General features: G+C 38.2%; 1 protein-coding gene across 3 annotated transcripts; it reads right to left on the bottom strand.

Moving 5' to 3' along the window:
* Window positions 1–2757: 2757 nt before the first annotated feature.
* Window positions 2758–14829, bottom strand: LOC111598504 (rho guanine nucleotide exchange factor 17). 3 transcript variants are annotated; one of them, XM_030225718.1, is made up of 15 exons: window positions 13493–14829; window positions 10006–12134; window positions 9429–9942; window positions 6429–6689; window positions 6168–6358; window positions 5662–6107; window positions 5380–5602; window positions 5227–5318; window positions 4568–5148; window positions 4355–4506; window positions 4225–4292; window positions 4019–4161; window positions 3837–3958; window positions 3406–3768; window positions 2758–3327 (listed from the first exon to the last, which is right to left on the bottom strand). In XM_030225718.1, the coding sequence occupies exons 1-15, from the start codon at window positions 14822–14824 to the stop codon at window positions 3168–3170; spliced, it is 6777 nt and encodes a 2258-aa protein (XP_030081578.1). In that variant the 5' UTR covers window positions 14825–14829; the 3' UTR covers window positions 2758–3167. The 3 variants fall into 3 exon arrangements, with proteins under 3 accessions (XP_030081578.1, XP_030081579.1, XP_023169540.2); XM_030225719.1 differs by having other exon boundaries at window positions 5380–5596; XM_023313772.2 differs by lacking the exons at window positions 9429–9942; window positions 10006–12134; window positions 13493–14829 and adding an exon at window positions 6776–7309.
* Between the last annotated feature and the right edge of the window lie 52 nt (window positions 14830–14881).

Below are 14881 nucleotides of genomic sequence, written 5' to 3'. Positions count from 1 at the left end.
TACGTTATTTTGGAATTGCTTATTATTAGTTCGATGGCTCTAAGTTGCTGGAATCGACAAAACAATATCTGTTATGCCTGCAGGAACATTGAATCGCTTTAAAGATGAATATATATTTAATATAATACTCTTTCAATGACAAAGTATTTAATTTTACTCTATCTAACTAGTTCATTTGCGAAAGGAACTTAGTCCATTTCCATGGTAATGGAATATACAATGTGGAACGTAGGCTATAAGAACTAATGGAATGGATGCACGTTTAACGCGCATGCGTATTTTTTTAATATTTGTTATCTGAAATTTATTTTGCTACTTGTTTTTGTAATGTAACTGATATATCAAGCAGACTGCCGCCAGCGGCAATGAATGCTCTCTATTAGATTAAACCATCCAATACTAGAGTAATATATCCTCGAATATACATAACTGTTTGCTGTATTTAGGCGTCTGCTGAGGAGTTTTTATGATGCTGAAAAAAGACAAGTTATCTCGCCTGTTTACGTTCTTTGAAAATTACTCGTTCTGGTTTTTATATAACAGTATTAGTACAAATTTATTGCCCAATTACTTATAGGATTTGAAAATTAAGCCGAGCCGACAGTTATGAATATTAAATAAAAGCTTCCTTTATTTAGATAAACCTTTAATTATTACCATGCCACAAATAAAGAAGCATAAACATTGCAATCAGGCGCTACCGACTGCCTAATGCTCGTTCATGGTTCAACTTAAGTCATCAGACAAATTTATTTTGATTTACATCCCATGCGCAACCTGTATAGTTGAGGGTTCATTAGTAAAGGAGCCAATTAGATCAACCTGCAGCGATGGGTATTCCAGCTTCTATGGTGCTCTGTAATGGAGGTCAACAACAACCCAATTGCCATGTTTGAGGTTCCAGCTGTGAAATAAGGAACGTATATCTCTTGCGGATTACTCCTTCAACAGGTGCAAAATACTTTTCATATTATAGACCAATATACTCTTTACACGCCCTGAACGAGTTTAAAATATGATAAGAAAACAACGAAGTTCATGAGAAAACTCTTAACGCATATTAGCAACGACAATCCACCTTCAGCATGCGAGCATTAATTGGTAAGCTCGAAGCATATAAAAGTGGCTTTCCCTAAGAAGTGCTAAAAATATTCCGCTTGTACGTTCCATTACATTAGACACATATCGTTTGAAAGTAAATACATGTTATAATTTGTTTTATGACAAAACGTCACAGGAGTGCACTGCCGCCTCTCTTTATGATGTGAGTCATTTTATGACATTTTATAAAGGGCAGTTAAAAAAATTGTAATTATTTTTAGCTACTCTACAAATAGGCACTATCAGAATCTTACTACAAACGTACATCACAAACGACTAACTCAAGCATATATATATATATAATATATGTTAGGCGTGGTGTAACGGAAATTCAATATACTTAAGGCCTTGATATATCAAACTTACAAATTGAGGACATAAGTTTTCCCCCTACATTTGATGTCCATATGGCCGATGTCAGTGAAGTTATGAGCCACATGTTCTTGTGGCTGGAGCATCTGAGAAAATTTTAAAGATTATACTATGTATTAATATGACAAATGGAGCTCAGTTTGAAAATTTGGTTTATTAAACAGGTAACATACACATATACATATAACCACATTTTTACATTTTACATATTTATTGTTAAATCTTACTTCGCAATTTGTAAAGGGGAAGTTATTGTTTCACAATCTATTATTACAGTTCTGTTTCAGATTTATTCTGGTATAATTATATCAATTTCTATTCTAACACCTGCTGGTATTCATAGAGGTAGGATAACAATTGTCAGATGCCATTGAAATAAAATAAAAATAAAATATTCCTATTGCAGCTAGCATGTTGCAATTATTTTACAAAAATCTGCTAAAAAGCCGGCAAATTTTTTAATGTAATTTAATTCTTGATATATTTTGAAAGAAAAACAGTTTAAATGGATTATAGTTACATTAGGAGTATACAAACATTTAAATCCAATTAACTACTATTCTTGCAATAAAAATATAGTCTGATTATGTCCACTCTGTTGAAAAAGTGAGAGGTCACTTCTTAGGCAATGAGTGTGAGAACTAATTAACACACCTTCATTAACCGTAAAGAGAGAGTAGCTTTGGTTTGTTTTGGATAGAAGGGGTTCAGTTATAGCTAAAACTGCAAACATCGCTAACATTAGTCAAGCTTAGTAATATGCTGTTTCAAAAAATATACACATATGTAAATACATTCCCAAACACTTGAATATCACTTGGTATGTATGGGTAGTTAGTTTTTGAAATTCAATTCTCTTGCATGAAAGTTGCATTACATTGCATTTTTAAAACGCCGTTAAGTTATTTGTTAGAATAGGTCAAGTAGTTTCTTAACAAGTTAACATTATGTTTTTTACAAATATTTTTAATCAAATATGTTTTGCCCATATAGTATTATAATAATGAATGTATTGGAATTCAGTGATTACTTTTAGAATAAATTCGATAAAGTTTTTCTTTTAATTTAATGTGTTTCAGGGCGACATTTTAATATTTAGTATTTATTTTGTATTAAATATAAATAAACATGCTATATGTACATATTAATATTTTTGATATTAAGATACGTTTATACATATATAGTATATACATGTGTATATACATGTATGTAATAAATACAATTAATATTTAGTCAGCATATTTGCTAAATTTTACAAAAATAATGTTATATAAATGAGTTTGTAGTTATACGTGTTGGGCTTGGAATAAAACGCCATTGGGCCTAACTAAAGGATTTTCTGTTAACATTTTAAATAATTTATTCCGAATGTTCGGCGCAATACATGTATATATTTGGCACTCGCAATTATGTTTTCCTTCTCCATTTAGTCTTGTATCAATACAAAAATTCTGCCATTGCTATTGAGTTCAATATGTATATATTAAAACAATGGTATTTTTGTTTAATTTAAATACAGACGCGCGTACACTAATCCTGTGCGTAACACTAGTCTGTCCATATTTGTTCTTTGGCAACTTAGTACAATAAAAATCGCTAACTAGCTTACGGATTTGGAACTGTCAGAGGTGAGTTCAGTTGTTGTTTTTCCATCTCGAAAGCAATAAGCGCCAGCGATTTTTACGTCTTCTGCTTCAAATTTGCCATATTAATAAATGATTGGTGCTGTCTTCGCGGCCAGCAATTTCACTTAAAGAGTTGGCACCAGAGTTGCGAAAGTCTTCATAGCCATCACCACCAGATATAATAAGTATATTTTTGGTTTCCGATTTTGCTTTAGAGTTCTTTGTTGAACTGTTAGTCAAGAAATAATTTATAAAAGAAAAGCTCATTCCATATAAATCGAATATTTAATATTGTGTAATGGCTCACCCTTGTTTTGTGTAGTCATCGCTGGTGCCGCTTCCAGTTTCACGTGATGTCGCAGCTGATATAATTTGTGAGCAACCCTCTAAGCCATGCGATGGTGACTCGACAAAGGTCAGGAATCGCACATGTCCCGTATGGCCGTGTGGTATGCCTGTTGGCACAATATTGTGTGCACCTTTCTCATAACCCTGGGCTGGTATAGTCAACAAAACTCCTGCACTCGTGCCAATCCAAATTAGATCCTTACAACACAGGAGAGAAGTTACGCGAAGGCAAGCCGCCTTATGTTGCCTAATTATTTCGTCACAATTCGACAACATCTTATTGACTGCAGGAGCAAGGTTTACCTCCGTAATTAGTTGGTGGCTAATGAATAAAGTTCAAAATAACAAGGAAGTTATTTATAGTTCAAGGTGGATCATGGTAGCACTTACGTATTGGAATGAAAGCACTTAATGTGAGCTGAGTTTTGTATTGATATCCACACTAAATTATTTGCTACTGTCATGTTCGTAATTGGCTTTGAGTCCGAGGATATTTGTATTTGATTAATAACCTGAAATATTTCAATAACATATATACTCAATGTACAAGCTGAAGGATCTTGTTTCCATACCGAAAAGGATTCAGTATCTAACACTTTAATAATCCCCTGTATTGAACACCACAACTTTCCATTTACATTGAGCAATTTAGTCACCGGGCTCGAAACTGTGCCAATTGAGAGACGATGCGATGAGCACGTGTTCCAAGAAGTGGCTGCAAGTAGTTAACGTAAAGCTGTAGCAAAATAATTGGAGTCTTCAGAATTACAAAACTTACCTCCATCTCTGAGATAAACACATATATCGCCATTTGCTAAGGATACAAAAACACGATTGTCCAGATACCTACAATAGATGAGTGAGTGATTAGCTGACAATTCTGTGTCACTTCTTGACTAAGCACTTACAATATGGAAAATACAGCTGAATGATGTTCAATCTTAATACGATTTTTCTTTATGCGTATGTTATCAGTACTGTTGTAAACATGAATGCAGCCGTCTTCAGTGCCGATCCACATTGTTGATTGATTGCATTCGCTTTCGTCGGGAATAGAATCCTTTAAATAAACGATTGTCGATTAAACATTGGCAATAAAATTGATTAAAGTAAATTCTTACTTGCTGCCCATGATAAGTGGCCTGTAATGAGGGCGCAGGGCTGGGCATACGCTGTTCTAGTGCTGCAGTGGAAACAGCATCCGCCTCGTCATCGCTTGAGCTTAGATTCAAATCCAGCTGGGTATCACTGTTCCCGCCAGCAGCATCAGAGCCGTTATCAATAGTCGAAGTGGGGAGTTTCTTTTTATCCGATACGGTTAATGTAGAGGCTGGCTGGGCAATAGGCGAGATGCTTTTACGATAATCTCGCAATTGTTGTGTGTAGCTATTATGCTGTGTAGTGGTCTGTTGCTTATCCTCCTGTCCACTATCACGTTCATTGGGGCTGCTGCTATACGCCGGCACAGAAGCTACGCAAAGTATGCGAGCATTGCAGACTCCATTGCAGCTGGTTACATTTGGCTCCGGATGTAAGGACATTATGCACACTTGGCCTACGTATCCATCACTATTGCAAACCCAAACATCTCGCTTGTCGCTCAGTGTAGCAGCCGCGCAAGTAAACTGGAGACCCGCTCGTGTTTTACGTATAGGAATAGATGTAAGAAACTCTGGAATGGGATGCCGTTCTTGTGTGGCGGCTGCATATAAAAAAGGTGTAGAAGTTAAACACACGCATATATATATTATACGAATTGTAGTATTATCTCGGTACGTACCCAATTTTAGTTTAGCTTCATTAAATACTTCCTCCCAATTGGAGCGTCTATCTGTTTTGCTAAATACCACCGTCAACTTTTGACTTCCATTACTGTAAAGGAAAGCAGTAGGTGTTCAGTAATTGCATTAAAACGAGTGCGAAATATTCTTACGGCGAGCTAACTGTCAGTTCCAACATGTTTAGTTGCGTGTCATTTGATTGACGCTCGGAGAGTTGTCTCTGAATGTCGCGATGTAACTCACGGATGACGTCTTCTAGATACTGGTGGGGATACTTGATAGATGCCGTGATTTCACTTATCTGTTGCAATTTATTGCAGTCTTCGATCAGATTTTCAATTTCGCTTACGATGCGTTTTATATTTTCATCTTTAGCTAGGAAATATTTAAGTTAGGCAAAGATTGGCATTATGATATAACATGAATTCACTCACACTTGACAATCTCTAGGCAATCTAAAGAAATTTTTGTGAGGAACTTATACTTGTTAGTGTCCAAGGTGGTGGCCACTGACCCGGGACAAATGGAGCTATTGGGTTTCCTAATGGTCCCACTGCGTTTCTTTATGCTAGTCAGGACCAATAGATCATTAAACAGAAAAAATCCTCGATCCTTGCGAGCACCTTGCCCCGATGGCATTGATACTAGATCGAATAACAAAAACTGCCGGTCTGGCGCTATTAAATCGGTTATGCCTTCTATAACGCCTTCCAATTCACGTAAGGTCGCTTCCCGCTGTCCATTTTCCATGATCTCACGCTCCTTACAGTTGATGTGTACTAATATATCGTGCACGAGCTTCAGCACTTCCTGCAAATGTTTTTGATCCGGATGATCGTGATCTGTGTGCTTTATGAGCCGTTGAAAGAGCAGTTCATAGCTGCAGGAAAAAAGGATCGTAAATCAGCAATCGTAACAAAGATTAAACACTTTTACGTACTTTGGAAATTTTTGCACCGGCTTTATAAGCAAATTGTCCAAGGTAAGCTTTCCCTTATGCTCACGTGCCGTAGACTCCAGGAATTTGGAAAAAGAAGGTCGCTGATGCTTCATCGAACGAATTGCATTTTTGGCTCTATTACAGTTGTTGACAAATGATGTATAGACCTCAAGAACTTCTAGCTTCGAAAACTGCAAAGTTTTCAGATGTTATATTAATCATTATTTTATACAGTCAATATATATCTAATATATAATATACCGTTTCAATAAATGCATCCCCAACTTTTTGCTGTACGTCCCACTCATCGAGCCGGTGCTTTAACTCAGACAAAAATTTCTCATGTATTTCCAGTATGTCGGGCACCATAAAGAATATCTCATCCACAGTCCGTGTATCAATCATTCCTGCATGTTCTGGCGACTTCAGCACTTTAAGATACTTAAGCACAACTGTTTGCAGAGACTCAACGTAGGATTGCTCATTGCGGTAAATCTCTTGCACAACGTAAGTGCGAGTGTCCTATAAGTAAAAAGAAAACTGTTCTTTTAGAAAGAAATCATAAAAATAAATGATTATAGTCAAGTCATTACTACCACCGCACTTACGCCATCATAACCGCCCAGATTCCATTTGCAGTTGATTTCGAACTGTGCGCGCCTTTCCGAGTCATCTTCCGAATCGGAACAAGTGATTGAAGTCATTTTTTTAAGCCTATCACATTTGTCATTTTGATGGGCCGCTGCGCCAAAACCGGCTTTACTGAGTCGAGCAACCGCGGTAGTAGCCTGAGAGACGGCTTGCGATACACTGCTGCTGCTGCTGTTGCTGCTAGTCGGCAGTATCGATGCTGCCGCATGCGGTTGTGTCACCTGAGCCTGTGTTTGTGGCAACAGCGAGGCAGCAATTGTGTTCGAAGGTGCAGTTATGGTAGTTTGCAAATCCAACAAACTTAAGCGTAGATTTTCGCGATTGAGCGACATTTTTGATTTTAATTGTGATTGGTTAACGCGACTCGCTGCTTTTTCTGCTACTTATTTTTATTTACGTTGACTTCGAGTGTGCACTGGTTGTTAAATAACACCACTTAATATTGTGAATGTCTAGCTGAACAACTGATTGTCTCAACTCCTCAAACAAAATTGGTGAGACAAAATAAAGCCGCGTGCTTGTCCATCTATTAAAGGCAGCTAACTAAAATTGCAATACATTTTATTGGTCTAAGTGCACCGAAACAGGAAACACAGCGGAATCATCAGACTGGAGGAGCAGGAATTTCAGATACACTGAGGCTCATTGATAACTCTGCGTAGATGTGCGAGTGGGGGAACAGCTTCTCAGCCCACGAGCGTACATACAGTTTGTGAAATTATTTATTTCGTCTTACAGCGACACAGAACTACAGATACCTTATGCCTTCTTTAGCAACAGAAAAGCAAAAAGGTGTTTGTGTAGGATTTTGTTGCTCACTCAGCTTGAACCTCAAAGCCTTCAACATATACATATATGTATAGAAAAAACAGATATATATATATAGGCACGTATGTAAGTATGTAAACACATACCATACAAGGTATACATAGAAAAAATTAACTATATATAAAAAAGGAAGGGTCAGGTGCATGGAAGTAATTCAAAAATTCTTGCTAAATATCAATCGAATATTGAAAAAGGTATGAACTGGTATTGATTGAGGTTTTCCACGCAAAACTATGCACACACTTGAGTTTAAGGAGTGATTACCAGTGCACATGCGAAACAGCACAACACAACACAACAGAGCACAACACAATTACAATTTGTTCGATCTGCGCGGCGCAACAAGAGGTTGGGTATTGTGGCCGAAATGGTTTTGTGTATACATAAGTATGTATGTAATTAGATACAGACATATGAACACTTTTCTACTAGTTATTTTATTCGCCTCGCAGCCATTCCATACTATCCTAATAGACAAGGATTTTCAATCGCTTTTATCTGTACACGCTTACACGCGAGTACATAAGTTTATGTATATGAGTATACTCGTCTATCGTAGTGCAAAAATAATTTGTTGTTTTTGGCTGTTTGGCTGTTGTCTTAGTCGAATATTATTTAATACTTAAAACTCTGTGAATTATAGCTGATATTTGGTATATTGCTATTGTTGTCGAATTTTCAAGTAACTGTTTAGATTAATACATTTCCCACAACACCACAAAATAAAACAAACGAAACACGAAAAATTTCGCCATACAACTGAGGTACAAAAAGCAAACAAGAATTTAAACGCGCGCATTGACGTTGGCGGAGAAGATTCTGTTGCTGCGCGGGAGAGCATCGACTATTAATGTGTGTGAGGTGTGTGGGTATGTGAGTATGTGATGCGGTTTAATACTCACATTGTTGGTGGCGCATACAACTAGCTGCACAGGAGTGTGCTACTCAACACGTTGAAAAACATTCCATTGTGCCAAATACACACTTAAATTCCATTTTTCATATTCCAACTGAACTGAAACAGACACACTCCAGCAAGGCTAACTCTCACGATAAAACTGGAATAAGACTCGCCGTTTGCATGCGACAAGTGTCCAAGGAAGAGTATGTTATGTATGTTATGTGGGAGCCCAACGCATTTATTTTCATTCAAATACTTTAAGGCATCATGCAGAACGCACAAATGCCAAAGACAAACCTAAATAAATATTTATATATATATCTATATATTTATATCTATATACGAAGAGCTGAGTCCCACTTGCACACACAAATAAAGATTGAAATTTACATTTTCTTAGAGACTGACTAACTCTCTTATATTAAAGATGAATTCAGATTTGTTTAAATTACCAATTGGAAGACAAAGTCTCCACATAAAACGAAACTAAAAAGCTTCACCCTTAACCACTGTGCACGATGCGAAACAAAGAGCTGAAATAAACTTCAGAGGCTCTCTTCTAACACAGTGACACATTTCCAGTGCGCATTACTTGTTGGAGCATGCGCAGACTCGCACTTTCGAGTTTTCCAATCATTTTCCCAAATGCTCTGCAAACAATAAAAGACTCGCATATGTATGTATATATATGAGTCTTCTATATAGCTATTTTATATTTTAATGCCCGATTTATATACTGCCAAGGTATATTGAGATTATAAAAACAGAAGAACTTCATAGCACAGCAAACAATTAAAAATTTGTATCAGCAAATACCGTTAAAGTTGCGTCGCCCCTAATTTAGCTGACTAAGAGATAGAAATATGATTGATATTACTTACCGCAGTCATTTTCTGACGCTGCTCGGAAATCATGTTTTCGCTGGAGCCCTTAAGCAGCTCCGCCAGCAAAGCTGCAGTGGGTGGTACGCCAGCGGCATGTGGCAGCTTTGATTTGTTGCTGCTACTGTTATTGTCGTCAACGCTTCGTTTGGCATGTTGATGGTGATGATTATGATGATGCGGACTCTTGTTTTCATTAGTCATTGATAGATTGCGCTTGCTATGATGCGTTTTCGTTGTGGGTGCTTCGGATGCGGCACGCTTTATCTGATGCTGCGACTGCTTCTCTGCCATTAATATCGTCTCGCTAAGATCCTTGCTAGACATCGAAATGGGCATGTTAACATGCTCAATTTGTGAAGGAGTCGAAGCTGCTCGTGCATGGGTTGGCACTGGCAAATATGCGTTCGATTTACGCACACGCATTGAATTCGAGTATTGCGGCATATTGTTCCGCGTGGAGCCAAGTGAAGACTTTCTTTCAGACAGGCTATGCTCATGGCGTGGGTGTAGCCTAAGGTGTAATTGTAATTCAACTTGATATTGATACAGTGCAATGACACTGGTTGCCACTTACCTGTCGGTGCTGCGCATTTCCTCGCGGATCTCGTCGTATTGCTTACGATTTGGCTTCTTCAGCTCAGCTTCCAGCATCTGCCCGTATGGGCCGCGTACTGTAAGAGGTCGCTTTGAATAGCGTTTGCTTTCGTAATCCCCGCTAGGCGTTGGACTCCAACTAATGCGTTCTTCGGTATCTGACATTGAATCGGTATGTAGTATGCTATTGTTTTTGCTGTTATTATTGCTGATAGCGTCGTCCTTCTCTTCGCTGCTTTGGCAGCTAAAGCTGCTTAACAGTTGCGTTCGGTCATTTGATCTTCTCCATAAGGGCGAGCTTTTCTCCAGCTCTGGCGTTTTCGTTACAAACATGTCTGGGCTGTTGGAATCTATCTGCGATTCATCCGGCGAATCTGGGCTAATTACTTGGAAATTGACAATCGATAAATCTAAGGCCAGTCCACGATGTGGTTCAACTGGCTGATGCCAGTCTGAATTATCTATGTACATTCCCTTACGCTTCGTGGATTTATCCAAATGACGCTTTTGGCGCTCCCCAGTACTGTGCCGCGGTGTAGCTATTGCGTCTGAACCATGCAGGTCCATGTCAAGATCTTCTTGTTGACGTTGATCGTCAACTGAATCGAAATTGCTAAGTCGATCCGATGTTGGCTCTGCCGGGGGTACGATTATATCTTTCCTCTGTTCGTCACCTTCTTCAGAGCTCCGACTCACCGAAATTGTTGGCAACAAATTACTGGGTATAGTCGTTAATGTCTCTGTTTGCATTATTTTGCATGCCGCATGCGGAACGGGCGGCTGCATTGTTTCGGGCACAATGCCAAATTCTGGTGCTAACTCGACCCATTCTTGAGCGGGTGCTTCCAACCACTCCTGTGAGGCACATTCATAAACCGGAACGGGTATGAGACAAGTCGTAGCTGTTTGCAGAATATTACTTGATGCGGACTCAATCTGAGGCTGAGGCTGCTCATCCAAGTTAGACAAATTCGAATTCGAATTCGAATTCGAATTCGATGCGTTAACTTCCGAGCTAACGTTCGGGGGCTCAACTATATTAGGTGTATCAGTAACATTCACCATCACCGTCGCACTTTCCTTGCTATATTCTCCTTCCGAATGCACAGTATCCGATAGCGACTCCATTTTGGCGTGTGCCGCGATAACACTGCTCGCAGTGGCTGGTAATATGCCAGTGACACTGCAATTGTCTGTATTGAATATATCTTCTTCAGCTATGATATCTGGCACATCTTCTAGAACGTGCTCTAGTGACTTCTCCTGCCCGTAGTTTAAGTTAATGGACAGGCCCGTGCCCTTAAGCGGTATGTGCACCCAACCTGGGTCCGCTTTCACGCTCGGAATATCCAAAGATTCTATCGCTTTGGTGTTCCTTTGAATTTGAGTGGGGGTTTCAATGGCTTTGTCCCGCCGTAATCGATCGCGCAAAGCACTTAGGGTTGATTTACAGTCAATTTGAGAAAACGAAACAGAACGAAACGGCGATATCCCTTTCTGAGTGCTTGTGCTGCTTCCAGTGCGAGAGTCTGCTGCAGACAGCTGCGTAGGCCATTCGCTACTGGTTGCGTCGACCTCGTCACCTACTGCCAGGGGCGGCGGTGATTTGGATTTCTCGCGAGTGCACAACATGAAAGCTTCCAAATTGGAGAGACTTGCGTTCGGTCTCATTGAGTGCAAGATTCGTGCTGCTGTAGCAGGCACGCTAGTATTGCCACAAGCACTCTTGTTGTTATTTGTACTGCTCTGTTTTTGTAATTGGCCAGTCATTGCTGGATCCGAATCATCCAAGCCACAAGATGACTGACTTTCCTGAATTTCAATGCTGCTAGTTGTCGAATTATTATGAGGTATTCGAGGCTTACGTGGCGGTGGCACTGGTGGTGGTGTGGGCGTTGATGAGGCACGTGAACTGTTGCCACCACGCAAAAGCTCCGTCAGTTCTTTGAGACGTTCTGATCTTTCGCAACTATTACGTTGCTTGTCTACACTGGACGCCCTACAACTTTCTGGAGAGGCAGCCTCAGAGGAAACCGCTGGCTTTGATTTGCGTCCAAAAGTCAGACGTTGAAATCGGTCTAAGGTGTTGCGTCGTTTATCCATCGTGTGCTAAAAGCCAAAAGTCAATAGAAGTCAAAACGAAATGGCATTATTCGGAGTCAGTTGAAGCTATTCTAAATATTTGGTAATTATTACAAATATTTATTTTATTTAAATACGCAAGTCAACTGATAAACAAATATATTTATATATATATATATATATATATATATATATATATATATATATATATATATATTATATATATATAAATTTTAACCCCTAAATAACTTCACAAAAAACTACACAAAATGTACAGATATGGCAATGGTAAAGATATTATTAAGTTAATCAATTTGACCTGATTTAATAACTAACGGTTTTATTAAAAAACATGTTAGAAGCTGGAACTGCTGAAGAAGAGTCATCTTTTGGTGCATTGTGATACATAAAGCACATTGTAAGAAAAAGAAAAATGCTATGGATTTAAGTATATATATATATGTATATATGTATGTATATATATATATAAAGCAACAAAAAACGCACACAGTGATATTTTTAGTATAAACAACAAGAATTTATACCGAACACAAAAGAGAGCGTGAGCGAGAGCAAGCGTGCAGAGCACCGAGAGGTTTGTAAATATGTAGATATATATGTACATATATACCAGGGAACATTTTAAAAGATTCTAACAAAAAGCACACCGTTGAGCAGCACAGAGAGCACGAATATCTCAAACAAATTGTGGCACAAATATCACATCTATATATAAGGTATATGTATATATATACATATATATATATACATATATATACATATATGTGTTTAATACATATGTATAGTCATAATTATATCTGTAAGTAAATACAAGTACGTAATCAAGCTAACTATATTATATGCCCAACGCAATTTGGCAAGGAAAATAATATGCAAATTTAAGTAAACGAATGACGAATTTATTTGCGTGCCCAGCGGCTGCGAAATCAATCAAAAAGTCTTTGAAATGTTGCACCAAGAAGCTTAACAAATATGATAGGATCAGCACTGATAATTGTAACCAGTTTGAACAACTAACTGCCTGACTAAGATGCATCAATGAAATCTTTTTTTTTAATTATTTTTTTTTTACAAGTTATTAATAGCTGTAAATGGGTTTGAATGGATTTCACTCTCGTTTTGGCTTAAATATTTTTGAATAAATTACTACAAGTTATTTGAATGGATATACCCAAGCCTCTGTCTACAAATAGGATTTTGATACCTATTTTACTTTTCATATTACTTATCAAAGTAACTTATCTATGCTTTAGTCTATTCACAAATCCTTTTTATAATCTATATTTTATTTCTATATCTATATTTTATAATCTATAATCCTTTTTATATCGGCAACACTTTGAAAATTACGCAATAATACTTACATCTCTGTCGCAGTTAAGTCCAACTGACGAACATGCATAAAGAGAACTGTCCAAAGTGTTAATAACTGGAACGTTCTTTAACTGCAAAGAAGTAATCTTATGTTGAGGTGTAGCACAATTCAAAACACAGCAACCGGTATATCTAAGACTGTCCACAGAAATTCTAGCGTAGTTCGAGTCTGATTGAGAGCATTTTTTGTCAAAATTGCGAATACACTTTGAAGCATCAATTGAAGAATCTGCGTCAGAAATTTGTACTTTGGTTGTTATCTCAGATGATTCGGATAAATGAAACTCATTCGAGTTTTCATTTTTAAGGAAATCACTGTGGCTGTCGTCTTTAGGCTTAAATGTTTTTCCAGCATTATAATATTCAGCAATTTCACCAATATGGGCACTCAAATTGTCTTTATCTGCTGCTGGGTTCGCGTTCTTTTTTTGATTTAAATTGCAGTTTGGATGAGATATTTTTTTAAGATATCCGAAATGATCGTAGCGCAGTATACAAGCTTTTTTGGATTGCAAATGTTTATTTGGCGTTCCGTCGAATTTAAAATTATAGTTGTTGCGTTGGGTGTCAGCTGCATGAGATTTGCAGCTATTTTCAGTTTTCACTGACGTCGATCCGTTAGCGTTCGAGTAGATGTTTTCTGAATCAGAGCAGCTCCTGGTTGCACGGCTCGAAGTATGAGTATCTGACAAAACAAATGGCACAAATCTCGGTTGGTTAAGTTTCTGTTTTTGAAAATTTTCCAATCGACGTGTTTTCAGAGCAGGTTCAGCATTATAGATGCCACTGCAGGCGGTGACTTCAAAGCAAATGCGATTGCGAGATTTGGGCTTCGGTGGCACTGGCGGCGGATAGCGACGACCACAACGTAAATAAGATCTATAATTATAATGCCTGCTAGCGCGGCACGCGTCATTGGGCCAATGTCCAATTGTAGCATAACTATTTCTAAACGGTGTTGGATCGGACTCAGAAACTTTTAATAACTGCCGCTGCTGCTGCTGCTGCTGCTGATGTTGCTGCTTCTGAGTAACATTGTTAGTATTGCTACAATGAATTATTGGTAACACACTCCGCGTTTCGTGGGGTAGAAAAAAAGATGCTGACGCGTGGGGCACTTCAACGTTTAAGGCCTTATCCGTCGTCGATTCTTTTCTGTATTGTGCTATAGTTGATGTTTTTGACTTGTGTTGTTCTATTTCTACACACGGCAGCGACAATGAGCCAACACTAACGTCATCATTAGCATCAACATCATTATCATAGGCTTCCTCCTCATCGGAGACAAAACGAAACGACGACAAATCAGACACTGAATCCATATACGAGCGATAAAAAGCTACGATGCCAGGCTGCTGCTGCTGCTGCTGGTGGTGCTG

This window comes from Drosophila hydei, unplaced genomic scaffold, assembly GCF_003285905.1.
Source record: "Drosophila hydei strain 15085-1641.00,03,60 unplaced genomic scaffold, DhydRS2 tig00008139-arrow-pilon, whole genome shotgun sequence".
NCBI classification, from domain to species: domain Eukaryota; kingdom Metazoa; phylum Arthropoda; class Insecta; order Diptera; family Drosophilidae; genus Drosophila; species Drosophila hydei.
This window is presented reverse-complemented; position numbering and strand designations above follow the sequence as displayed.